General features: G+C 40.7%; 1 protein-coding gene across 8 annotated transcripts in view; it reads left to right on the top strand.

The window, feature by feature from the left end:
* Positions 1 to 27484, top strand: part of EHBP1 (EH domain binding protein 1) — a 300325-nt gene that overhangs the window by 92857 nt on the left and 179984 nt on the right. For 5 of the 8 annotated variants that reach the window (XM_075863149.1, XM_075863146.1, XM_075863148.1 and 2 more), the window contains 4 exons: positions 2551 to 2690; positions 13812 to 13916; positions 16158 to 16280; positions 17660 to 17900. In XM_075863149.1, the coding sequence (XP_075719264.1) occupies positions 2551 to 2690; positions 13812 to 13916; positions 16158 to 16280; positions 17660 to 17900 (609 nt within the window). The remainder of the gene's footprint in view (positions 1 to 2550; positions 2691 to 13811; positions 13917 to 16157; positions 16281 to 17659; positions 17901 to 27484) is intronic. The other 3 variants (XM_075863153.1, XM_075863152.1, XM_075863147.1) reach the window with 1 other exon arrangement.

Here is a 27484-nt window from a genome sequence, read left to right as displayed (position 1 = left end):
CATTTTTAATTTGTAGATTTCTGCAATTTTTGTAATATAGTCATTTCTTTTTATCCCCTTTTTCTCGTTCTTTTATCTTCCTTCTTCTTTTTTACCACATTACCAAAGTTCAGTTTTGTTGCCTGACAACATTTAATTGTATTCTATCCTGCAATCATCTCCACGGGTATTAAAATGTGCAGATTCCTTGGGAGGCAAAGAAAAGTCTATTTCAATGTCCAGTGTTAATCCGCAACGCTATAGTACACATTGTGAGTGTGAATTGTACAGAATGCCAATTACAGAAATATATCATTAAATTGTGAGCAAGCCATCAAAATGCAGATAGGGTATTATTTGTTCCCTTTCTGGAATAGATCATTTCTCTTAATAAAAAAATACAAAAGCATTATTTATTTTTTTTTGCTCAGCATCGGTAACAGATATTTTTACAAACAGCCAATACTGTAACCCTGCTGCGTAATAATAATCTTTCTTGCATATTGCACAATACAAATGTCCACCTGCTTTGTAACCGTTTTGGTAGAATAACGGCTTCTCGGAAAGCAGACGTCTGATTATCATGAACATGTGAAATCGTTCCTATAAGCCGTGGTTTTTACGTTTTGCACATAGGGGGAGAAAAATTATATGAAAAGAAATAATGAAGCTGTGCAATAAAATTAGCAAATCTTTTTCTCTACCTATGGGAAATGGGGCACAGGAAGGAGGGCATGAATATATACTGTTCGGTTCTGCCAGCTGTCATCCAGAATACAGGCACAAGCTAAAGGCCTATGTTACCTTGAAATTAAAAGGGGTTTCAGCAATTACAGGTTATTCTTTGTATAATGAAAAGTTATACAATTTTCCAATATACTGTCTGCATCCATTCCTCACAGATTTCAAGATCTCTGCTTGCAGTCATTCACTAGGATCTTTCATTGTTGTGGATAAAAATCTGTCCTGGTCGTTGTGATGGACACGCAGGTGCACGGCTTGTTACAAGACAGCGCTTTGATTACTCTACTGTAACAAGCCCTGCTCCTGTGTGTCCACCACGTGACCAGGACAGATTTTTAGCCACTGGAAGTAAACAATGAAGGTTCTTATTGAATGACAGAAAGCAGAGATCTTGAAAACAGAAAGGAATTGATAAAAGATACTTATTGAATAATAAAATTTTCCAATATACTTTTCTTTATTTGTTGAAACTGGAATACCCCTTTTAATGGGTTTAGGCAGGTCGCACATGGAAAGATAGTGATGTGGTGTCGTGTGCAGCAAAGCAAATCCACGTTTGTGCATGGGACTTTGTTACGATCAATATATTTCCCCCCCCCCCCAAGAAAATGTTCGTAGAATAGTTACTTACTGGAATCCACATGTGAAGTAGTATGAAAACGCATGTGATCTTCACTCGTTCCTGATCTGTGATGCAAATGTACCTCATGGACGGCTGTCAGTTACCACAATATGACGTACATTTTCGTTATGATGATCTCGCGGGCACTATTCGTGCACCCGCAAGATTAGCGGCAGAAGCGTGGCTGTAATACACAGCCCTGCTCCTGCCACAACTGCTAAGATCGGAGAAAACTCTAAGCAGTTAACTCCTTCAGTCCTGCATTTAAACTTTGATGGCAGCACTGTAAAAGGGGGGAAGACACCCTTGAAACGGTAATCGTGGGTCCCAGCGACATAATTGCTAGGGCTGGCGTCACTATGGAGGCAACCAAGGAACTGAAAAAGGTCCTGAGGGCTGTCTTATGTGTATGCCCTAATAGGTACCTGTGCACACTTCTATGAACAGGCACATAATGCTGGCATTCAGAAGTAGCGTGTTAATGAAAAAAAAAAAAAATCTAAATGGGACAAATAAAGAAATCAAAACATAAAAATTACGTTTTGTATAAACATACATAAAACACATTTTTTTTCAATATAAATTATTTTTTTTGTTTGTTTCTAAAATGAATCATTATTTAAAATTTTAAATTTTTTCCAAAGTTGTAAATATCCTACCATTTTTTTTTCTCTACAGCACCTATGCAGATCTGTTTTTCTATGGCTACAGACTACAAACAAACCCTGTGTATAGGTTGATCCTGCAATCATTTGTTACTCACGTCCACCTGAAGTCTCTTCTACTGTCTGTAGATTTGCAAGAAGATGGAGCAGATGGAAGGGAGTAACACATGACTGCAGACTACAGACTACGCAGGGCTTGTCTTGTAGTCTGTAACCATGGAAACACCTATATTGTAGGTATGCTTAGAAGCTGAAGATACAAAACAAGAGGATACTTTTTTTGTAGTTGACTATTTTCAAAGTTGATTTTGTTATATATTTCAGATGCATTGGAGTAATAAAAAATAGTTGCAGAAGTTTACATAGAAAAAGCAAGATGCCAAGTCAAAAAGCTGGCAAGAGTCTCTGCCACTTGTCATATGTTTGTCCAGGATAATCTATTTGCTGCTTTTCCTCCTTGATGGCAGTCATTTATTGATGTCCTTATTATTTTTGAGGAGGTATTAATGGCAAGGACTTGTGATTGCTTATTTATTTTAGGGATGAAGACATGCAAAGTCTTGCTAGTCTGATGAGCATGAAGCAAGCAGACATAGGAAATCTGGATGATTTTGAGGAAGACAACGAGGATGACGAGGAGAATAGAGTTAACCAGGAAGAAAAGACCGCTAAAATAACAGGTGTGTATACTTCTAAAGCACCTGAGGTGAGGGCGATGACGTGCACGCGAACGTGAACACGACGTTCCAGAACGATCATTCCAATTGGTGATGTTCTTAGCCAGTTATGCACTTCAAGTGTAATGATAATCTGGTAAGATAAAATGTCCAGCCTGTGAAGATGTATACGATATTTTTCTAATATTTATTTGCTGCATGAATTCCAAACTGAGGCTTTTAAGCCCCTCCCCACAAAGGCATAGGACCGCCTCTTTTTATGTAAATTTCCGCAAGCCCCGTTTCTTTTTGTGACCCGGTTCGTATGACAATCACACGAACACAGGACTATTGGGGGATGTATTTAATATTTTTGGGAAGTGGAAAGAAATTGAAGTATTCAAAAGTACAGGCAAATTCCATATAAATGGTTCCCTTGTTGCATTTTAGCTCAGGACTTCAGTCTGCAAATTCAACAAATGAACAGTAACTGTACAATAAAGTTTGCATTTGAGTCTGTTCCATGCAGAAGTTGTGTCGGCGCACAGGGGCGTGATATTTGTGGCGCCCAGCCTTTTGCAAAATTGTAAAAAACAAAAATAAAAAAAACTAATTCTGTATGGGGTAGTTGATTACTCTCAGTATATACTCTAAATCTTTCTTGTTCATGTAAATTTCCCCATCTGGTTAGCTTTCATCTAGGAGGTGCATGATTTATTGTTAATCATCTGATGCTGTCTTTGTTGTGAGCGGTGGGTCCTAAACCAAGTCTATGTAGCATTAGGAGGCAGTCTGTTATAGAGCAGATACAACTTCATGTGACCACGTGAACTGAAATAGTGGTCAACCAGAAAGGAAGTCTGGTGGTTGCTAGGCAACTGGAATTTACACACGCTTCTTTGCAGAATATCCTTAGGGTAGGCTACAAGAAGAGAAACAAAACGTTTTTGAAAATGTATCTTATACTAATAGATATATATATAAGCTTAATGTCTTTGATCGGGTTGGTACTAAGGTTTTTGCCCTGCATTCAATACTGTTGCAGCTTTACCTATACAGCGGTCATTGGGAGATGGCAGGAGTTGCATGGAGCCATTGGAAGGCAAAATTATTATGTTGCAAATCAGGTAGACGCAAAGATTTGTAACGAATTATGCAAAACAGACTTGGAAATTAATTTCTGTTCTAAAACTTTTTAGCACTAATGTGTGGTTTTAACAAGGCCATAATAAAGTAAACTACATACTAGCAATTAGCTGCTTAGCTGAGATACAAAAATAAAAAGAAAGCAGCACTGCTCCAGTGAGTGGATGCAAAAAGATCCTCCTAGACTCAGGCTATGGGTCCATAAATATAGAAAAAACAGAGGCAGCACTCCAAATAGTGAATAAAAAAGTGGTGTGTTTTATTCATCCCAGCATTGTTTCAATCCAACTCAATGGGATCTTTCTCAAGCAATGTGTGACATACAGGGATGGGTGTATATACCCTTGCAATACAGTGAATGAACCCGTAATTTGCATAAGTTAATAAGTACAAAAGAATAAAAAAATTATAAAAGTCTATAGGTGTAGACTATATAAAAAGCGCCATATCTTATGTGCAAACAAAAATTGCATTTTTAATACATAGACTGTGCAGTAAAGCGCATGCGCGTGCATGGGGATTATGGCATGTAGAACAGTCCGGCAAAGAGGAAGGTTCAGAGCGAGTCAGAAGAAAATAGGAGTGTTCCAGATCTGGGCAACTTGAGGCAGCGACCGCCATCTTTAAGTATGGAAAAAGCATTAGTTACAATGTTAAATATATAGAATAGGTAATGGATCAAGCGCCATCTAGGGATATAGTGTCTAATAGCACAGAGTTATTATAATGGGAATGAAGCATATACCCACGTGCACCATACAGAGGTCTCCAAGGACCATTCGTGAAAGAACAAAATAGCGATATACAGATATGTGCTGTGCTGTGAACACGGCAATAACCGCATTACTGTATTGATGTTCAAATGGAAAAATGTGGGTACCACTACAGCTCCTAAAGCCCACAACAAAATGGTGCCACCCGGCGCAGCGATCCCACATAGTGGGGAGCACAGATTCGGGTAGGTTAGGCAGGGGGAGAAGTCACTCGCATCCGCGTGTGAAGACTTCACACCCGCCAGATGCCCCAATAGTACTGGTGGGCTGCAAAAGGCATATCGTAGTTCTACCCTTAAAGGGTAAGATAACAGATATTTTATCCAGCAGAGAGTATGTTGGTGCCCTTTGATCCTGTGCAAGGGAAGAGACCAAGATGAGGAAATAGAATGCCAAGCTGCAATACTAGACATAAAGAAAAATGTGGAAAAATACAGTTTCTACCAAACTTCATATAGAACAAAGTGTGTCCACGATGGGTGAGTCTTCTCCATCCAGTGTGAACTTTCCATATACGTTTCCAAACTAATAAAAGAGAAAAAATAAGGTAGCTTAGATACATACATACATTTTTTTTAAATCTATAAATGATAGACATTTATTTTGGGACATTTGAAAATTTCATTATTGACCTGTTGTACAGGTGTCCTTTAAAGTATATGTACACCTTTTGAAGCAAAACTATTTTTTTAAATAAATCAATGTTTTAATTAATTTAAAACCACTTTTAAATTGACTTATTTCTTTTTTTTTTTTTTTTTTTTTCTTTTTAAAGATACAGCTTCTATTTAACCTGTAAACCTAGAACGTGTATCGGTCAGTCAAAGCCGATTCCGTCAGGTCATCTAAACTGACGGCTCGGCTAAAAGTTGGTCCTGCGTGTCTCTGACACACAGGATCCAGCTAGTAACGATCACATCTTAGTTGATGATCTTAGATCGTTATTATCTGGATCCCCTGATTTCCTAGTCTGTAGTTGGAATATCCTATTCACTTCAACGAGACTACATATCTATAGCAGAAGAACCTTCCCTTTAAACGCTTGTTTGCAGCAGTGCAAGAAAGCTGCTGCAAACTGTCTTGGCTGTCTGAAGGCATTGCAGGTTAAATATGAACTGTGTGTGTGTGTGTGTGTGTGTGTGTGTGTGTATGTATATATATATATATATATATATATATATATATATATACACCTTCTGCTGTTAAAGCTGCGGAAAATCACAGTCTGACTGCAGCATTTGCACTACACTGGAATGAACGCAGCGTTTACAGCAGAAGTTTTATATACAGTACATGTACATAGACACTACACACATATATTGTGTATAGAGAGATATATTATATATCTCTTCAAACCATCCCGGAGCCTTTACAGGTGTCCATGACACCTATAGAGTCGAAATTGGGACCTCTGCTTGCAAGTACAATTAAAGGTGGTTTTACATGGGAAGATTTTCTGTTCGGTAAACGATTGATGGTCAGCAATACATCATGGCGATTGGCGCTTGTTTGCTCCTTTTTAAATAGAGCAATGATCGGAAACTATGCTGACGAACAATCGGAAATACGATCGCTCATCCCCATACATTTGTCTTTTTTCTGCAGCACGTCCCCAGTTTACACGGTGAGATGTGCTGCCGGCAAGCGACTGTTTTACAGACCACATAAAAGATCTAATCAGCCGTAAAATGAGCGTTTGCTGATTATACAGGGCAATAATCTGGAATGAGCGTTCGTATGAGCGCATGTTCGCCCGATAAACCCTTGTGACAGATATCAGATTAACAGTCTGAAAAACGCAACTGGTGCGGAGTAGTTTCAAAGCTACTTACTTATATTCAACACACTACAGAGGAATTTTAAACCTCTCACCTCTCCTGACATGTCTATTTTTAGTAAATATCTGAATTACCCTTGAAATAGCGATGCTGAAACATGTTTTCTTAGTGCTCTGCATTGTGCCGTTCCTTTGTTATTCCTCCTAGAAACGTATGAATAAATTGACAAATTTTTGTTTTTATTCTCCTTGTCAAAGTGGCGTGTCCCTACACAGTCTCACTCTGTCTGCACTGATTGGACAACGTCAGTCTGTGTATGACACACCCCCAACTGGTAACACCAAGTTGTCAATTTATTCATATATTTCTAGGAGGAATAACAGAGGAACGGCACAACGTAGAGTTCTAATAAAAGATGCTCCAGAATCGTTAATTCATGGGGGAATACATTTTTATATACAGGAGCTGTGCCTATGCATCCACAACAGGAGCGCGGCGTTGCTGGAGTGCTATCACTGTAACCTCTGATCCCGGCCGTTTGACCCCTTAGATGTCATGGTCCATAGCGACCGCTGTATCTAAGGTGTTTGAGGGAAAGACCTCAAAATGGTATTTAAGGGGGTGAATATTCACTTCCTTTAATTTTACATTTAAGGGATTGTACCAGTATCGACAATTATCACCTATCCACAGCATAGGTGATAATTGTCTGATAGATGGGCGCCCCACCGCTGGTACCCCCACCAATCGCGAGAACGACTGCAAGGTAAAAGACATATAATGGAGCGGCATCAGGCATGCTTGACCGGCGCTCCATTCAAAGTCTATGGGACTAAAAAAAACTAGACTATAGCGCTCTGCTCAAACAGGCTGTCCCATAGATATTGAATGGAGCAGTGGGCACATGCTCAACTGCTGCCCCATTTAAGCTCCTCTTCACTGCTGGGGGTGCAGTAAAGAGGAATAAGGGGCTTGGATACCCATTTTCGTGTTGGATAATGGTCTATTCTGGGAATACACCCTTTAAGTGAACAACCTACATGGCCATTATTACGGCTTCCACAGGTTGCATTCAGAAGTCTTGGGAATGCAGGGTGATCACACACTGGAAAGATATGACAGGCATGTTGGTTGTCACTCAGCCTAACAATAAAAGCACGTCCGATTTATGGATATACGTAATACGATGCCCAAAGACTACTATGAACCCTTACTGTGCTTGTAGGGGACAAAGTTGTACGCCGAACACCTATGGCTCTGTAATACGATCTGTAGGACCGACCTGTGCCGCCGTACAGGACCTGCGCTCACAGTGGTGAGAATTAACCCCAAGAAGCATAGACGAGGGCAACTGAAGGGTTAATATTAACTAGTGATCATTTTATCGGGGGGGGGGGGGCGCGGTTGGGTTAAAAATGCTTTTTTTGTCCGTTTGTTTACAGGTGGGACATGAAGAGACAGGATTATTTGACCTGAGTTGGAGTTTGGCCAGAGCAGGATTAACATTCCACATTCTGAATGAAATACCATTACAAAGTTATTAATGTCCACAAAGAAAGCAGTATTTTCAACTAATGTCTTTGAAAAAAATATAAGTCAAAACGTATGTTCCCAATACGAAATAGGGTAGATGGTTCCCTTTAATAGAAAGCTTTAAAAAAATAAATTCTGTTTTATTTCAGTTTAAAAAAAGTTTTTATTTGAGCTCCATAAAACACAAGTAATACATTTTTCTATCTATAAAGCAGATTGTTTACTTGGACCAAGCCCAAAAAACTGCCGCATATAGTTTTAAAATACTGTCCGGACAGAAGGAATCATTTAGTGGATTTTTATTATGGGAATTGGGAAGAAATAAAGCGCTATGATAGTGATTGTTGTGTAACCATACTAGATGGAGCGACCTGACTATACACATCAATACATTTTTATACTGTTGATCCATGTGTGTGGAAACACATGAAGTCATTGATAGTAGGCCAAAGTATAGCTTTTGAGCAGCTGAAATATGTTGCAGGAGAAATATAATCTCAAGAAGAAGTAATACATGGCTTGTCAAGTGGGTGGCGCTCTTTCTCTGGCTAATAGATGGGGCCATGTGGAGGAGCCCCTCATGGGAAACACTCTATGATGCCTTAATAGGTAATATGGACAGGCGTTTTCCAGCTGGAATTACTTCTTTTGAGTTTTCTGAGTTTCACATATTTATTTATAATGTCATTTTGGTTAATAATATTCATAATAAAGTTAACATAGAAGATGTCTTATGATCTAGTTCTTAAAGGGGTGTTTCAGGATATTACATAAATGGTCAATCCTTATACGCCATCAACGTGTCCCAGCCCCGAAACCCCCTACTGATAAGCAGATCAAAGGGGCAGCGAACCAGACCCGTCGATGTCCATATTCATTCTGGTACTGCATCTCAGCTCTTATCACTTGTATTTGCTGAGCTGCAGTACCGGGTACAGCCACATGTGCATATTGTTGTTTCAGGTACTGCAGTGATGGGGCGGCCATGCTCCAGCGAGTCCTACACCCCTGGTCATCACACACCCCTACCTCATTATCCTCTTCTTTTTACTGATTGTGTGGGGTTTTGGTATGGCACCCCACTGATCTTACGTTCATGTCCTGTCCTAAGGAGCCATAATGCGCTTGTGAGCATGAACTCTAGTGGATCTAAGAGGAGAATGAGGTAGGGGTCTGGGCTGTAGGACTCTGGAGCACAGCAGCCCCTTCACTGCAGTACCTGAAACGACAACATGCACATGTGTGGCTGTATCCGGTACCGCAGCTTATGCATATTGACATCCCTGTATATGGTGTGCTGGACCTTGAGCCAGTTATCTGGTCATACACATTAAATAAAAGTCGTCCGAAATCCACAGATCCCTGAAGACCTATGTTCATGAAAAAAATTATCCTGCATCTTGGATTTCGAAATACCCAATCCCTTGTTCCTGTGGAAGTTATTCTGCCTTTCCTATTGAAATACACAAGCAGAGCGGCAGGGCACGTGCATGTTTATGGTGGAGACACGCATTTCGCCAATAGCTATTGCATGTGTGTGTAGATTCCGATATTTTACTCTGCGTGACTGTTGACTTTCATAGATGGGGCACTGTTTGTGTGAGATACAGGTAGCATGGGGTTATGTGTAATATATGTGATAGGCCACATGACTTATAAGTGCAGAGAAAGACACAAGTCTGCTTAATCTGGGAGCACTCTGTGAGGCTGTTTGATATGGTGTTTTAGAGTGATTATATAAAGTATGGTAGTTATTGGGGATGGGATAACAAGTCAACACTTGCTGCAACTTCCAAGAAAATTCCCAAGTATAGCTGCTAATGTTGTGTGCGCACCCCAGTGTGGTGTTCTTGATTCACTTTAATATGAATACATGATGAACGCAGCCAGTACATAACATAACCTCAGGTGACTCCATTAATGCATTAATGATATTTTTGCACCTTTTGAGATGTTGAGATAATAACGTGAACCTGTTATTATGGCTTTAACCACCAGAATAACAAGGACTGCAGCTGTTCAGAATGCCAGAATTTCTCAAGTTTCCCCAGCCGGCACTCGTAACGACCAGCATGACAATGTTATGTCTTACTATTTAAGAAAATAAGTAAAGCAATATAGGAGTCTGTTCACACTATAGTCTTCCATTAAGGTTTTTAACATGTTTAAAATCCGAAAAATTTACTTACAGAGAAAGTAAATTGTATACAATTTCTGTTGAATTTAATCGGTTACGAACGAATAGCAAAATATTATTTTAATTCTACTTAAAAAAATAAAATAAAAAATGTATTTTCTTTTTTATAAAAATGTTTTATTTCTAGATAGTAATTACTTTAATTGAATTTAAAATTTGTAGGAGAAAAATAATCTACAACAGATTGGGCATGCTGCGGATTTGGGCATGCATCCGGATTTCCGCAAAATGTGGAAAGGGTTTTGGAAATCCCATCCACATGTACTGTGCTGTAAATCTGCAACGACAACCCATTATGTCTGAACTAGAAGGATCAAAAAATTATTGGTGTTCTGAAAGCATATAGGTGGCCACAAACATACTTATTGCTGGCCGCACAACCGCTCAGCCGTTTGTTATTTATTTTGATACCCTCACTCTAGGCCAATGCGGGAAAGACCACAAGTGGCTGATTTTACGATTTACCGCTTTTACCATTTTATGGGAACACTAAACATACAAAATCTACAAAAATTAAAGAAGACCACTTTTCTATGCAATTGTGGGTGATTGTCTCCGAGGTTTCACTGTACAAGGAAATCTTCTCTATGTATTTCAGAAGAACAGCCATTTTCCATTCCTCATCCTCCTCCTTCTCACATTCCTGTTCAACTGGCTGCAGCAGGAGCCCCCCTCTGCCCAGTCTGCAGTAGAATACACAGATAGTTAAGCCCTGCCCCTTTGCTAAGCCCTGCCCTTTCAGTCTATCACTTAAGCCATTCACCAGCCAAAAATGGAACACATCAGCAGGAAATTAACCCCTTTGTTCCCTAAAGGAGACGTTTGTTTGTTTGTTTGTTTGTTTGTTTGTTTGTTTGTTTTAGAAATATGCAGAAGATCCTGCAGCATGACCAGCTTTATTGGCACTGCTTATTTTTATCACTCACTGCTAGGTTTAGTTTACCACTAAACTATTTCAGTTTGGGACATTGAGCTATTCTAATTGTGTGATAGTCATTATATAATTGTAGTCATTAATATGACAAGTCCTATAAACCTATTTAAAAGGGGTTTCCGGAGAGAGAAAATTGATGCCACCCCGGCTGAATATCTGTTTTAAAGGGGCCGATGCGCTGGAGCGAGTGCTGCTTCCCCTTCTTTACCTTTACTGCTCAATAGTGTCAAACGCCGACACACTTGTAGTGGTGGTTCAAAGTATTTCAGCCTATTTAGGTGAATGGGAGAAGGCTGTAATACTGTGAACCGTCACTACAAGCGTGTCAGTACTGAGCAGCGTGAACTATGAAGGGGAAGCAGCCCCTTCAAAAAATTGATTGGCGGCAGTGCCAACGGTTGGACCCCGACCAGCCAGATATTTTTCGCTCCCGTCTAGCTTAGGGAAGGGTCACACGGCATATGTGTGAAACATTGCATTTAAAGTTGTGTTTTTTGAAACGGCGGTGTAAAATTACGCCTAGAAAAAGCTATTCAGCCTTTTATTATTGAAATCAATGGAAAACTGTTTGCAGGCATTTTTGAGGTGTATTTTGGAACATAATGAGACCGTTTCGTGGTCCGAAATCCGCTGGAAAAGAGTCTGTAAACATGCCCTAAGGGCCCTTTCACACCGGCCGATTATCAGGCAAACGAACGTTCACAGAACGCTCGTTCCTGATAATTGCCCTGTGTAAACAGGGTAACGATCAGCTGATGATCGTTCATCTGCTGATTGTATCTTTTTAAATGCCCAAAATATTATCGTTGTCGGCAGCACATCTCCCTGTGTAAACAGGGAGAAGTGATAGAAATTCATGGGGATGAACGAGATGCCCAAACGAGCGCCGATCAACAAGCTGTGTCGTTGATCGCCGCTCGCTTACACTGCCCACGTCGGGCCGAGTAAGACCACCCTTAGGCCTCATTTACACGAGCGTGTGCGTTTTGCGCGCGCAAAAAACGCTGCGTTTTGCGCGCGCAAAAGGCACTTGGCAGCTCCGTGTGTCATCCGTGTATGATGCGCGGCTGCGTGATTTTCGCGCAGCCGCCATCATAGAGATGAGGCTAGTCGACGCCCGTCACTGTCCAAGGTGCTGAAAGAGCTAACTGATCGGCAGTAACTCTTTCAGCACCCTCGACAGTGAGTTCCGATCACAATATACACCAACCTGTGAATAAAAAAAAGACTTTCATACTTACCAAGAACTTCCTGCTTCCCCCAGTCCGGGCTCCCGGCCGTTGCCTTGGTGACGCGTCCCTCTCTTGTCATCCGGCCCCACCTCCCAGGATGACGCCGCAGTCCATGAGACCGCTGCAGCCTGTGATTGGCTGCAGCCTGTGCTTGGCCTGTGATTGGCTGCAGCTGTCACTTGGACTGAACTGTCATCCCGGGAGGTCGGACCGGAGTTATCGGTAAGTCAGAACGTCTTTTTTTTTTTTACAGGTTCATGGATTTTCGGAGCGGAAGTCACTGTCCATGGTGCTGAACCAGTTTAACGCTTTCAGCACCGTGGACAGTGACTGTCTCCTGACGTCGCGTACCCGAACATTTTTTACCGGTTTCGGTCAAAACGAGTTTGGCCGAACCCGGTGAAGTTCGGTGCGCTCATCTCGAATTTGACACTCCGTTTGGATGTTTGTAAACAGAAAAGCACGTGGTGCTTTTCTGTTTACATTCAGGAGTTTGACAGCTCTTGCGCGAATCACGCAGTTCGCACGGAAGTGCTTCCGTGCGGCATGCGTGGTTTTCACGCACCCATTGACTTCAATGGGTGCGTAAGTGCGCGAAAAACGCACGATTATAGAACATGTCGTGAGTTTTTTTTTCTGCGCACACGCGCTGAGCGCAATTCACGCATCGTCTAAACTGCCCCATTGACTAATATAGGTGCGTACGACATGCGTGCAAAGCACGCGCGTCGCACGCACGTATATTACGTTCGTGTAAATGAGGCCTTACTCTGTGGAAAATATTTCAGATACGAAGAGGCCACATACCAGCAGGATTTACTGTTAAGAGGATTGTTATCAGATGTGCTGAAAGATATGGCTGAAAAATGAGGTCCATAGGCTTTATCAGACTATTTACTGCCACTGTCCTATGGAAAAGCTGAATGAGATCTAAAATAAAATAATTACAGCAGCCTATACAAGGTAACAAGTAGTAATAATAAGTGAATACTTAGTTGCTTAGTAAGAGCTCATGCACACGGAAAAGCCGCGTGCGGGGACCCTGTACTATATCACACACAGTCTCTGCAGGTCTGTATTACAACTGATATACCAGCGTTCAGGGACTCCGTGATTAATGCTTCTCGAGGGTATTTTTACATGGTGCGATCAAATTGTGTTTTTTGCTTCGACTTTTAAAATATATTCACCACTGTGTGGTAATAAAAGGAGAATACACCTCTGTAATACGTCATGAGATTGAGCATGCTATGAGGAGAACACCACACAGTAGTGCAGTACTAGCCCTATGGGTGGTGTATTACGGATTCCCACCACACAGATCCGTAATATAGTCGTTTGTATGGACCCAGAGGGTGAAGGTGTTTGTAGTCATCCTGTGAGGTCTTCAGTGTAATGATGTAGCCCACTCTGCATCCATATAACATTCACTTCTCTGCCGCCTAACCTCTATCTGTCTTCTCTCTGGCCAGGGGCCGGATGCTTTTTGCTACTTTCCCTGTAATAATCAGTTTCCTTCCTTATAGCTGTCTTGACTGACTTCTGTTTACAGAAATTGTAAACCAATTGAATGCCTTGAGCAACTTACATGAAGATCAAGACGACTCCATAAAGCGAGCGCACGTGCCTGCAGCTAAACCATCCAGTCCTCATGAAGGTCTTTGGTCTTTGCTATTTTTTCATCCTGTCCCTGACATGTCTGCTTTACTTCCTCCTGCTGGCCGTGTATGCCTCCATCTTTTGTTATTGTGGCTTTACTTCATTGATGTCTGTGATCATTTGTAGTACAACCAGCAAGGTAAAAGTTTGGGTAAAGTTTTCAAAGGGACAGTGGCTTCGATTACTATTTAACGTAAATTATTGGTTTTAAAAGAAAGCCTCCATTTTTGAGACTCTCAAGTTTATATTACATACTTGCATAACTAACAATTACCTAATAAAACATTCTTGGCATTACTCCTTTTACAAGCAGAAGCATTGCCATAATGACCCCATCCGTAGAGCCTCCATCAGCAGGACATACAGGGGCGGATTTGTCATTTCTTGGGCCCCTAGCAAAGTTAGACACTGTGCCCCCTGTATAGGGAATCACACACAGTGCACGCTGTAGAGAGAGTGTGCCACACATAGTGCCCCCTGTAGTTAAACAAAAACAACGGGCCACAAGACATGTCAATAGGGAGAAATCTGGTGAACGAGTGTACAGTGAAATGGCGTGTATAGCTTGAACTCACCTTTGTGAGTTGCCCATGTACAGGCACAACTCTGATGATCGCATGGAATGGCTGCTGCTTATCTGATGATGTTCTGGTGGAACCCGTGTTTCAATGTAGAGGGATGTGGAGAAAATACACATTTTACTTTAGCGTGTGTTACGCACAGTGCCCCCTGTAGCGAGTGCCACGCACAGTGTGGTCTGTAGAAAGTGCCCCCCATTCAGTAATCGTGCCCCCCAAACAAGTAATTAAACTTCTACTTACCAAGTCCATTTCCCATGACCAGCGGAGCTGCACAGCAGGCTTCCTCGGTCACGTTAGGCCTGCAGCCTTTGAGACCCCGAGACTGGACATTGCATGCGGTGATATCATCGTGACAGACTGCGCAGGGATTCTGTCCCAGCTTCTCATAGGTTTCAGTCCTAACGTGGCCAGTAGCCTAGTGAATGGGCAGGGACATGACAGCTCCCTGTTCTACCATAGTATACAGCTTATCAGCTTATATATAGCTTATCAACTCCTACTCCTATATTCTGCTGACTGGCCTTAAAGGCTCTAACATAGGTTTGAGACATTAAACTATATTTGGGAATTGCACTTTGTACAGTAATCTGCAATCTTTCAACATGACCCGTATCCCAGTTTATCATTTGTGGCTTCTATAAAGTTTTATAAGTGCTGTGAATATAGTGCAGCAGTTACTTTCATTGCAGCAGAAGACCACTAATGTCCAATAGCTGCCTATATACATTAGATAGCTGTTGGCTGAGCGATAAGATGCGTTCTCCAACTCTCCCAAAAACGTGCATATCGAGCTTGATGAAGCATGCGTGTTATTTCAATAGATGAGGAGAAGTGGCCGCCTGTTTCCAGTTCTCAGGGAAGCTGAGGTTGAAATCTAACTTGTCTAACCCTTGTTACCCCATCATACGGTTGGACTGTGGGAAATTTGGTGGGATCCACTAACCATTTGTCCATTTGTACTCTATTGAGGGCTATTCTCATTCTTGTTGGTAAATGTGGTCTAACCATGACTAACAGGTTTGTATGGAATCATGTCTTTACCCAAAAATGGCCTCTAAGCCCCATCAACTTATAGTGGTAAATTTTTTGGGTGTTTTGACCTCTGTATTGTAAGGCCTGTTGCCCAACGGTGCTTTCAGCTGCTGTACTGTTACCCAGTCTGAACAGTGACTAATGACCGACTGAACCTAATTCATACCGTCATCTACGCAGTGTAACCAAAATTTGACATTTTGGCATACAAAGTCACATTATATGGTTAGACGGGGGGTTTTCTTTTAGAAGCTTTCTAGAACTAGTTGTATGGGTAACTGCATTGCGGTACCCCCTGTACAAACCACGTTCCCTCACACCACCACACTACACACCTCCACCATGTAAAAGGAGCCTTATGTTGCAATCTGAGCTGCTTTATTAATTGTTCATTTATTATAACTCTCTTTTATGAACTTGAGGGGTTTGCTACAAAAACAGACGCCCGTTGTAGTTGTAGCCCTCCATTATGGAACTGCTATGTAAGCATGACCGTTTTTTTATTATTATTTATTATGTTTTCATTTTGTTTTTTATTTTGCATGTCTATAAAAATAATGAATCTGTCTGTAGTTGTAATTTTTTTTTCTACTTTAGCGGTGTAAAGCATTCTTTATCTATTGTAGAGCTCATTAACAAGTTACATTTTCTGGATGAAGAGGATCAAGATTTAGTGAACTCTGGATCAAACCTCTTTAACAGTTCTGAGGCAACGGAACTAAATCCATTTGGAGACCCAGATGCTGAAGGTAATAGTGGACGAAGGACAACTTTGTAGTTTGCATGTCTGCATACTAAGGCCCCATGCACACGACCGTAAAAACGCCCGTAATTACGGGCCCATAGACTTCTATTGGCCACGGGTAGCTTCATGTTTGCGTACGGGAGGGTGCCCGCGCCGTTGAAAAATATAGAACATGTCCTATTTCAGGCCGTAATTATGTGACCCTCATGTGACCCTTTTAAGGGGTTGGGACATGATTCGGACATCATTTCCAGCCTCCCTTTCTTTACGGGTCCGTAAATACGGGTGGAATACGAATGACAACGGACCCATATTTACGGGCACGGGTCCGTAAATACGGGTAAATACGTGTGACAAAGGACCCGTATTTACGGCCAGTATTTACCGTAGGGAAAAAATACGGTCGTGTGCATTGGGCATAACCCTGGAGGGAAATCTATATAGCTATTTTCACTTACATGTGTTTTTGGGCAAGTGTGTGTGTGTGTGTGTGTGTGTGTGTATATATGTATGTATATATATATATATATATATATATATATATATATATATATATATATATAATTTTATAACCTGCTACTGAGATATATTTTTCTCAATAATAGGAGCATTTACCAGTTACCCTCTTATCTTATGATTGTTCACACCTTGTACCTTTCACCACTTGACACATCAAGGTAACATAGATTCGCTCTATGATGACAGATCCACCTCCAGCAGTGTTCCAAGCCTCCACCTATATCATGTAGTAGTAGATGCTCATACATTCCCTTGCAGCCATCTAAGTCCACTCAATGTTCTCTTCCTGCCACTAGGAGGCCAGTGGTTGAATAGTAGCTGGAGAGGCAAACATTGAAGATAAATTGTATATTTGTTTTTTCCCCTTTTTACGACTCCATTCACATCTGCATCATGGTTTCCGCTTATAACAGTAGTGCTGGATCGTTCGTACTCCTAACAGGGTCAGTTGTATTTTAAATGGGAAGAATAGTGCTTCCTGGCAAATGACTGAATGTGCGATGGAGGCTCCAAACAGAGCCTCCAACGCAAAAGTAAACACAGTCTTACAAATTAATTGGGGCTGGATGGTCTTAAAAAGGACCTGCTAGTTCTCCTTGACTTGTCTCTTACAGTATATGCTTGAATACTCCATTCAACAATTCTAGAACTTTTGGTGTCCCTTTGTTATGCCTCCTGGAAATATATAAACACATAGGCAACCGGGTGTTACCATTCCCCCTTTCAATGGGGTTTGTTCACAAACTGTCCAATCAATACTGACAATGTCAGACTCTGTGGGGACACACCTTTTTGACAAGGGGAATGGCAACGCCACTTGTTGCAGGTTTATTTTAAATGAACATGTATATATTTATTTTTTAGACACAACTGTTGAGAAATCCCCTTTAAAAGTAGAGGAGCCATTCGATGATTATAACCCGTTTAAAGACCCTGAGCCCACATCATACCAAAACCCATTTGACGATCCAGGGCCTGACCTGGCTATTGAACTTCATAAGGAATCCCCTCCACAGCCAGCAAAGAGGAAGAATGCCAGACCTGTGGATATGACCAAATACCTCTACGCTAACAAAGCCAGACAGGAAGAAGATGAGCTTGATGAGTGAGTGGAATCTATACACCTTTTATATGATCAGATGAATTTAAGCTTTCACTGTATAAGCAGAACTTTTCTTAAAACAACATGGCAAGTCCAGATACTGTGTTTTTGACAAAAGAACATTTGATAGCATGGGGTGAAATAGAGAAGTTAAGCCACCTGACATGCACAATTCTTCTTAAAATTTTGCTGTACACATTGGAAAGTTGCCCAACATTTCAAAGAACCAACAAGAGACACTTCAGTTCACAAATACAGAGTTCTTTTTTCCTTTATGTGAACATAACAGCCTCACATAAGATGACGTATTCTCTGGCGAGACAATAGGCTTGGATAGGCAACGGTTCTCACCCCTGGTCAACGTTTTATATATTTTCATATGGGAATCTTGAGTTTTCATCTTAGTCGTGGTTGGATTTACAAATTTCTGATCTCTGACATATGAATAAAACATGAAGGCCCAAACCCAGGTTTTTTGCATAGTATCCTCCTACCCCCAAAATTTGGTTTATGACCTGGACTGAAAAGCTGTGGCTTTTACCTATGGATTTGCACAGGTAAAACCTTCAGCAGATTACAGTCGTATGCAGGCAGACAAGATTTTACAAATCTCATCCACAAGCTGTGTTGTTTTTTTGTTGTTTTTTTGCACGGAAATTGACCTTCGGTACGGATTTTATGATCCTCAGAATGTCCATTTGTGTTGCGGAATTTTTTTCATGCCCATTGAATTCAATGTGGAAAATCTGCAACATATCCGTGCGCTTTCCACATCGAAATCCGCAACTAATGTCATGTTTTGATTTTGCTGCGTATCTTCACCAAAATCTGTGACTACGGATTTTAAAGCCGTTGAAATCCACAGCAAATCCCTCCTGGGTGGATCCAGCCTTACAGTTATTAGATCATTGTCTTCTAACAAGCTTATGTGACCACCACGCGTAGGACGCTGCTAGTGTCTTTAAAAGGGGTACAAGGCGTTTTAAGTGCTACACAGCTCCCTGTATACATAGTGCCACACACACATCTGCAGATCGTGCCCCCATTAGTTGATTGTGCCCCCAAACAAAAAAAATGATGCTCCCCTATCCTTGTTCTTACGACGAATGGAGCTGCACAGTCTCACAACCTCCCAAGCCTATGAGACACCGAGACCCTTGCTTAGGGCGCGGCAATTCAGTGACGTTACCACTCCGGCCTGCGCAGCGAGCCTGTCCCCACGTCTTATAGGCTGCAGGCCTAAAGAGGCCTGTAGTCTAGTGAATGGTTGAGCAGGGAGCTGATGGCTCCCTGCTCCGCCTTCGTATTCAACTGTATCTGTGTCCTAAGGATGGAGATGCAATTGAATGTGGCAGTTGCCCGGGATTCCGGGGCATTGGTCCGAAAATCTGGGCTTAGGATGCTCTGTGCTAGCGACGCCACTGCCATCACATGACTTTTATTTAAAATCAACAATGAAGTTTCCTATTGAATCACCGCAAGCAGAAAAGTTAGAAGACCGTGAGGAACTGATACAGAAAGTAGATTGTAAAATTGTGTAACTTTTTAATTATACAGACAGTAATCTTAATTGGCTGAAACCGGACAACACCTTTTAAATAAATTATGTATCCGTTTCCTTTAAATATATGTAGGCACCGAACGTTGATCCTCTAAGCTTTACCATTTCCAAGCTGCCGGGATTCTACTGGTTTTATGTCCTTCTTGTAATTTGGAACATAGAATAACATTTATAATAACATAATACGTTTTTTATTTGCTATTGTAAGTTGTTAACATATGGTGGCAAATGCCTTTTAATTAGCCAGAATATTACATCTGAAACAGTTTATTTTATAATTAATATAAAAAACAGGGCGTGTGGCTGTTATGCAATGAGCTTCACATTGAATATGCAGTTTAGATACATAATTGCAGGAGAACTATTTCATCTGTCAGTTTAGGTGTGGATTTATTTTGCAATAATTATAATGTTAAAAGAAAAAAACAATTAAACGGCCATGCTTTTTGATACTGTATTAATGATCACGGACTTTGTGTTCCTATTTGTATATGTGTTTGCCAACGTAATTACTTAAATGACAATTATTATCATACCTGTCGCTTTTTCAGCAGCCGATAAGCAGCCGGTGCAGCGAGCGCCGATCAACGAGACATCGTTGATCGTCGCTCATTTGTTCCTGTCACACGGAGCTATGGATGGGGACGAGTGGTCGTTACTCTGATCGCTCGTCCCCATACATTATTATCATGTCGGCAGCGCGTCTTACTGTTTACACAGGGCAATGTGCTTCCGACAACGATAATATTTAACTTTTTTAAAACGATACAACCTTTGAATGATCGAGCGTTTGCTCATTCATCTGCCGATCATTCCCCTGTTTACACAGGGCAATTATCGTCAACGAACCTTCTATAAACGCTCGTCTGCCCGATAATCATCCTGTGTAAAACCCACTTTAGTCCAAACAACAATGCTCAAGGAGGGCAAGTGCAATAATTAACTCTAAATTCTTGTTTGCGCTGTATCTTGATGCCCTTTATGCCTCATCTGTACTGCTAGCCGTTAGCCGCTATATCCAACTTCGCAACAAATTTGTAAACATTTTTTTGTCCCACTGCATTTTAACTGGGAAAAAGTTTGGGCTGAAAATCTAATGTGTGTCTGCAGCTTCTGTGCAGAGCTGTTTCCATGGTAACAGACTAAAAACAAACTCTGTAGTCTGATTCTGCAGTCATTCCCCCATCGGTCTTCTAAAGATTTCCATACATATAAGGGTTCGGCCAACAATTTTGTGTGTTTGGTGGCCCCCGACACTCGCCCGACGGCAGATGGATTTCAACATGCCTGATGCTTTGTTGCCGTGGGAGATAAGCCACTGCCAGAGTAATTTAGTAGTGACTAGTACCCCTCTCCCCATTGAAATTGTCTGGATATAGCTGTAAAGTGGCTTCATTTGTTTTATTTTGGATGCCTGGAAACCGTTTAACAAAAAATTGGTTTCAAAAATAGACCTTCCCTTTAAGTTTTAGATAGCTGAGCCTGTAATGTCTAGATGCTCTAAACTCCCCAGATCTCAATGCCATCAAAAACCTGTGGTCAATCCTCAAAAAAAGAAGATGGACAAACAAAAACACAGAAATTGTGATAATCTCCAAGCACTGATTAGGCAAAAATGGGTTGCCATCAGTCAGGATTTGGCCCAGAAGCTGACATCCAGCATGCCAGAGTGAATTGCAGAAATCTTGAAAAAGAAGGGTCAACACTGTAAATTTTGAGTCTTTGCATAAATTTGATGTATTTGTCAAAATAAGTTTAAAAACATATGAAATTATTATAATTGTACTTCAGTAACCATAGAAACATCTGACTAAAAGATCTAAAAACACTGAAGCAGCAAACTTTGTGGAAACCAAAATTTGTGTCAGTCTCAAAACTTTTGGCCAGGACTGTACAGTTCTAGAATTGCGATGTGCATTTTTGTATCCTGAACAGATTGCACTCAACTAATGTATATAAAACAGACATTAGATTTAGTGTCCATTAAAGTAATGTATCATCATAAAATTACCGCTTAATTTATTATTTATTTTTATTATTATTTTTTTCTCTTTTTCCACTATATTTAAAAAAAAAAAAACAGAACACTTAAATGTTGCCGTTTTCACTGTGGCCACTGATCCCTCTGTTTTTAGCAATCATGTCATCGCAAGCAGGATTACAATGAAAGGTATTATAAAGCTGGAAATAGATAACGCAGGATCACAGTATTGACAATAGGCGATGGTCCCATCATGGTCCCCTCCTCACCCTCCCTGCACAGTGACCTCTGCACATGTCACAGAGCATGCCCATAACACTCTCCTATAGAAGTCAATGGGTCGTTCTCCAGCTGAGGTTTCTTACGTACCAGTGCCTGTTGTAAAGCAAATCTCTGGAACTGCTGTTTACAGACAGCCCAGCATTTCAGGCAAGATGGCCACCCCCATAATCATGTCAAGAAAATAGAATAATATAAATATGTGCCCACACACAATCACAAAATAAAAACAAATTAGAAAAAGATTATGTATTTTTAACCGGTTAAAAAAAAAAAAGTTGATACATTCCTTTCAATATTCTCTCAAATATTAAGAATGACGTTTCATTATCTTCTGGTTGTATGGCGGCTATTTTTATACTTTTTGTCTATTGTGGGCCCATTGTCCGCGTCATGTAATATATTGTAGCCTGAGAGTTATTGAGGTCTGATTATGTAAAACTGAAGTGGTCTCATTCCTTTGTGTGAGTCCTTACGTCTGAGTAAGATGTTCAGCGCTGGTTTGACTCTTCGGCTAACTCGATTTGTGACACTTCAGAACTGGCTGCGGCCCTGCTGAAATCTAATACTCTTCACATACTCGTGATTGCATTAAGGTTTTAGTGGGAAGGCACGGGTTGTGTAGGGGTGAAAAAAATAATACATTTGATGGATTACAACCTTTCAGTCAGGAAAATTTCTATTCCCCATTTCCAAATTGCTCCATTTGTTTTTGTCCAGTGATTTTTTTTTCCCATTAGCCATATTAGCCTCTGTGCACTCTCATTTTCAATGTAATGCAAATAGGCTTTTTAATTTACTGACTGGAAAACAGGTCGCAGCCTTAATATCTCACAATTAGATTTGCTGAAGCCTTAATAATAAGATGCCCGTTCTTTTATTGTGGAATCCATTTCTGTAAGTGTCCCGCACATTTGTGTTAATTTACAAGTCGTTATGTCATAAATAGGTTTCTATTTTTTTAAATTATTAGTTGCGTATGTTTATAGCGGCGCTGGTCAGCAGTTATTGAGATACTACCTGACATTATATATAGAAAGACGCTATAGTTGCGCATTAAAAATGGGAAAATAATTTTTCCCCCTGGATTCTAAACTCTTCAGCATTAGTGGCATCTGTCTAGAATACGCCAATAATCCTTTCACTGTCTGGGTTTTCTGGCCAATTTTTACACTATTGGCATACACTTGTAAAATTGAAAAAAAAAAATCTATACCCTGATACCTATATATTTTCTGAAAGTTGATATCTGGCACAATGTGGAAAATGCCACATATCTTTATAAGTACAGACGAAACCAAAAATCAGGATTTAAGCAGCAAATTTTTAATTTTCTAAAATACACAAAAACATACCGGGATTAGACCTTTAAAAAAATTTACCGTATGTAATCCCACACACTATTTTTTTCCTGAATAATGTAAAATTCCTACCCTTGTAGTTTACAATATTGATTGCCGACATGCAACAGGATTTTTTTGGGGGGGGGGGGGAGGGGGGGGCAAGACATTTCACATTTATTACTAAAACTGGTAAACATGCAAAGGCTTAATGCAAAATAAATGTAGAAATTATAGCTCAATGTTTTCAAAATTCATATACACTAATATATATATATATATATATATATATATATATATATATATATATATATATATATATGTCTACAGCTACAAAAGCTTGTGGTCATGCCAAAAACACAAACTGGAGGGTGTAGAACATCTCGTCAACATTTGCAAATATGTTAAAAACATATATTCGGTACCTCAAACAGCTACTATGCTATCAAAATGAGCTTTTTTTTTCCAGAAAGCACACAAAATGCTAAGTTGTATACATACAACTCAACTGGAAAGCTATACGGGAAGAGATCACCAACAACATAGAATATTCTTATTTCCTGCTCTCACTTGCACCCCCCTCTCCCCTACCCAGACATAGCACCGAGAAGTAAACATTTTTCATCCTTGACTACAAATGTGTGTTGAGACCCAAATATTGCATCTACAGCTTTGATCCGAAGCTGTTTTTGGGCTTTAAAATGATTCCAAAAGCAAAGCTCTAGCCCTTATATTATAGTTGCGTCACTCATTTAAAGTCATGAAGTATGACAATCATCCTTTGCAGTGAAAGGGTTAAAGAGGATAGGTCTTGAGACCATTTATTTTACTAGTGAAGTATATGCCCTGTGACTCAGTAAAGCTTTGTTAAAATCTGCATCCAAACCTTCGTTTATAATAGAAGCCACAACGTAGTGCCGGATTTGTTATAAAACAGATCCCACCAGGACCAGCGCCCGATGGACCCCTCTGACTTACAATGGAATCTGTTATGGTTCTGTCGTTTCGACAGCGTTTCATGTAGCGCTATTCTTCCACTTAAATCTGACAGAATTTGCAGCAGAACCAACGAACAGATCCTCCAATGCTAATGTGAACAGGGCCTAGCAAATGACGGCCTTGGTCCATAGGACATGTTGCGCAGACTTATAAGGTGTAAGTTTGCTTCTGGGCAGTTACAGCAAAGACTGATGTAAATTCTCAGTTATTTGCATAGAGACTTGCAGACATATTTTCCTTTGTCGGAAAGTCCACACGTAGCATAAATACTGCAGATTTTCCGCAACGGATTCCATTCTGGAAAATCCGCAGCCTAATACAGTAGCTGCAGAGTGGATGAGATTTGAACATATCTGATTCACACGATGCATAAAAAACCCACTGAAAAAACATTCCGAAATTGACCTGTGGTGCGGTTTTTCAATCCGCAGGATGTCAATTTATGTTGCGAAATTACTGCTTTTTTGTTGCAGGGTATTTCCTATTGAATTTAATGAGGAAGTAAAACCTGCAACAAATAGCAGATTGCTATGGAAAAGCTGCAATTCCGTTGCAAAATTCGCAACGAAAAAAAGTTATACTTACCCAGATCGCTCTGCGTCCAGCCTGGCCTCCAGGGATGACTTTTCATCCCATGTGACTGCTGCAGTGGTCACATGGGATGAAACGTCATCCCAGGAGGCCGGCATGCAGGACGTCACGGACGCGTCCGCATGGCTATGGGTAAGTATAGGCTTTTTTTTTCTTTTCTTGCTGTTTTTTGCATCTGACATTCCGGCCGAAAAACCACCACAATTTGGTGCGATTTTTGTCCGGAATTCCCTGTGGGCTCCAGGGCGGATACACTGTATACCTTTTGCGCACCGTATCCGTCCTATGTGAACATACCCTGACACTGGCCAATATGGGCTGTAAAAAGAGCGCCGATCGAGACAACTCGTTGATCAGCGCCCATTTGCTCCTTTCACATGGATCTCTGTTAATAATGTATGGGGATGAGCGTCCCTGTGCATTTTCAGCATGTTGGCATTACATCTCCCTGTTTTCCACAGCTGAGAATACAGCAGTAGGAAAGGGAAATCACAAGCAGTTACAACAATTGAAAGTGCTTGAAATCACATATAACTCTTCTAATACGTTATACAGCTCTGTACAATAACAATTCATGGGTAGACATTTCACCCAAAAATTGGTTACCTTGAATCCTAAGTTGAGGCCGTTTCCTTTAAATATTCCGTCAGTTGATCCTTCGCAACAGACTAAAAACTGCCACATTCTTAGTAATGGTAAATGCTCACTAAGGCCGGGTTCACACAGAGTTTTTTGTAGGCACAAAATCAGATTTTGCTCTGCCTGCACGCCGATTTTCGCTGCGTTTTTCACCCACGGCCGCTGAGAGCCGTGGGCAAAAAACACAGCGAAATACGCTTCTTCTGTCTCCCATTGATGTCAATGTGAGGTCAGAGGCGTAAACGCCCGAAGATAGGGCATGTCCCTTCTTTTTCCCGCAAGCCAGTTTTTCCGCTTGCGGGAAAAAAAACGCCTCTGCCTCCCATTATAATCAATGGGAGGCATTTTTGGCGCATTTTCCGACGTGGTTTCCGCGTCAAAAAAACGTGTAAAAAAACTCCATGTGAACTGGCCCTAAGTGTCAGTTTATGTCTATTGCAAAGTGTCAACTGAGGAGCAACTGACAGAATTATAATACATGGAAAATGAATGCGAGCTATATAATTAATATAAATCCTTCCCCTGTGTTTTTATTTTTTATTTTTTTAAATGTTTTTCTCCAGTTTTTACAATAGAAAAAAAGCAGCGCTCAAAATAGATATCTGTTGTTTATGTATTGTTTGTCGCCAGCAGCACAACCTGTAAAATCCAGACGATGCCCTTCTGTATCTCCTTGAGCTAATACTTGCTGATCTACACTTACAAATAACAGACGTCCTGACTCCCGGCCAACTTCTATTTTAGTGGATAAGACGGGGTGGAGAGTGCTTGAGCCCAGACTACTATCCTTTCACAATCATTCTATGCTCGTTGTCCTGAAACGTATGGTAGGATTTAACCAGAAGACAGAATAAATGCTTCGAGCAGATCAGCGCTTGTGTGGATAAAAATGATATAATACATTTGGGACTTTTCTTTCCTGTTTATAAATGATCCGTTAAAAGTTTTCTTCCAGTTTTATGTAAATCACTCAGTTGTTTTATAATGAAACGTTCTGCAGCTTTCTAAATATACTTTTGTCATTCAATTCCTCACCATTTTCGAGATCTCCATTTGCTGTTGGTGAATGAAAACAGTATTGTTTACTTTCAGAGGCATCAAACCATTAGGTCAGGGCTACACTGAGACTTTTAATAGTGTATTGATTAATATGAACTATGGAGTGACCGCTGCAGTCCAAAGTAATACATTGAGTTGCATGCAATCTTGTGGACTGCAGCTGTCATTCAATAGTTAAAATGTATTCATTAGTGGTACAAAAAGTCTGTGTAGACCTGGCCTTACAGCCCTAATACTTAGGGCCTGTTCACATCAGAGTTTGGTTTCCGTTGATGGGTTCCGTTAGACCTTTCCATTGGAGGAACCCATCAACGGAAAGGCAAACGGAAACCAAAGCTTCCGTTTGCATTACCATTGATTTCAATGGTAATGCTTCCGTAATGGCTTCTGTTTGTCTCCGTTCTGTAAGGTTTCCATTTTTTGGGCAGAATCAATGGCGTAGTTGTCTGCGCTATTTCCGCCAAAAGAACGGAAACCTCACGAACTGAGACAAACGCAAACCATTAGCAACGGAAGCATTACCATTGAAATCAATGGTAATGCAAACGGAAGCATTGGTTTCCGTTTGCCTTTCCGTTGATGGGTTGCGCTGACAGAAAGGTCGGACGGAACCCATCAACGGAAACCGAATGCTGATGTGAACACAGCCTTATACAATTCTAATACAGCTGAGGGTTTGCGGCAATTGTATCAAGTCTAGACAATCCCTAAGGGCCTGTTCACATCACCGTTCACTTTCCGTTCCCGGGTTCCATCTGAGGTTTCCGTTGGGTGAACCCCGCAACAGAAAGTGAAAGTGACAGCACAGCTTCCGTTTCAGTCACCATTGATCTCAATGGTGACGGAAACATCGCTAATGCTTTCAGTTCGTCACCATTCCGGCTGGTTTCCGGTTTTCCGACGGAATCAATAGTGACTGAAATGCAATATGTTTTATTATTGCATTCAATGGAGTAAGCTCCTAAGCTCCCCCTAGTGGTGGCAGCATTTTTTCTGAATTTTATTATTTAACACCATGTTTATGCAGGGTATTTTTAGCTCTGTATCTGCAAAATTGAGATTAAAAAAAGTGATGGCCATTCATTTTAAGGTCCCCAGAAGAATTGGATGAAGGGTGACTAGCTCATAGATTAACAAT

The sequence above is a fragment of the Rhinoderma darwinii genome, chromosome 4 (assembly GCF_050947455.1).
Source record: "Rhinoderma darwinii isolate aRhiDar2 chromosome 4, aRhiDar2.hap1, whole genome shotgun sequence".
In the NCBI taxonomy this organism is placed as follows: Eukaryota; Metazoa; Chordata; class Amphibia; order Anura; family Rhinodermatidae; genus Rhinoderma; species Rhinoderma darwinii.
Note: the sequence above shows the minus strand (reverse complement) of the source record. Positions and strands in the feature narration are given on the sequence as shown.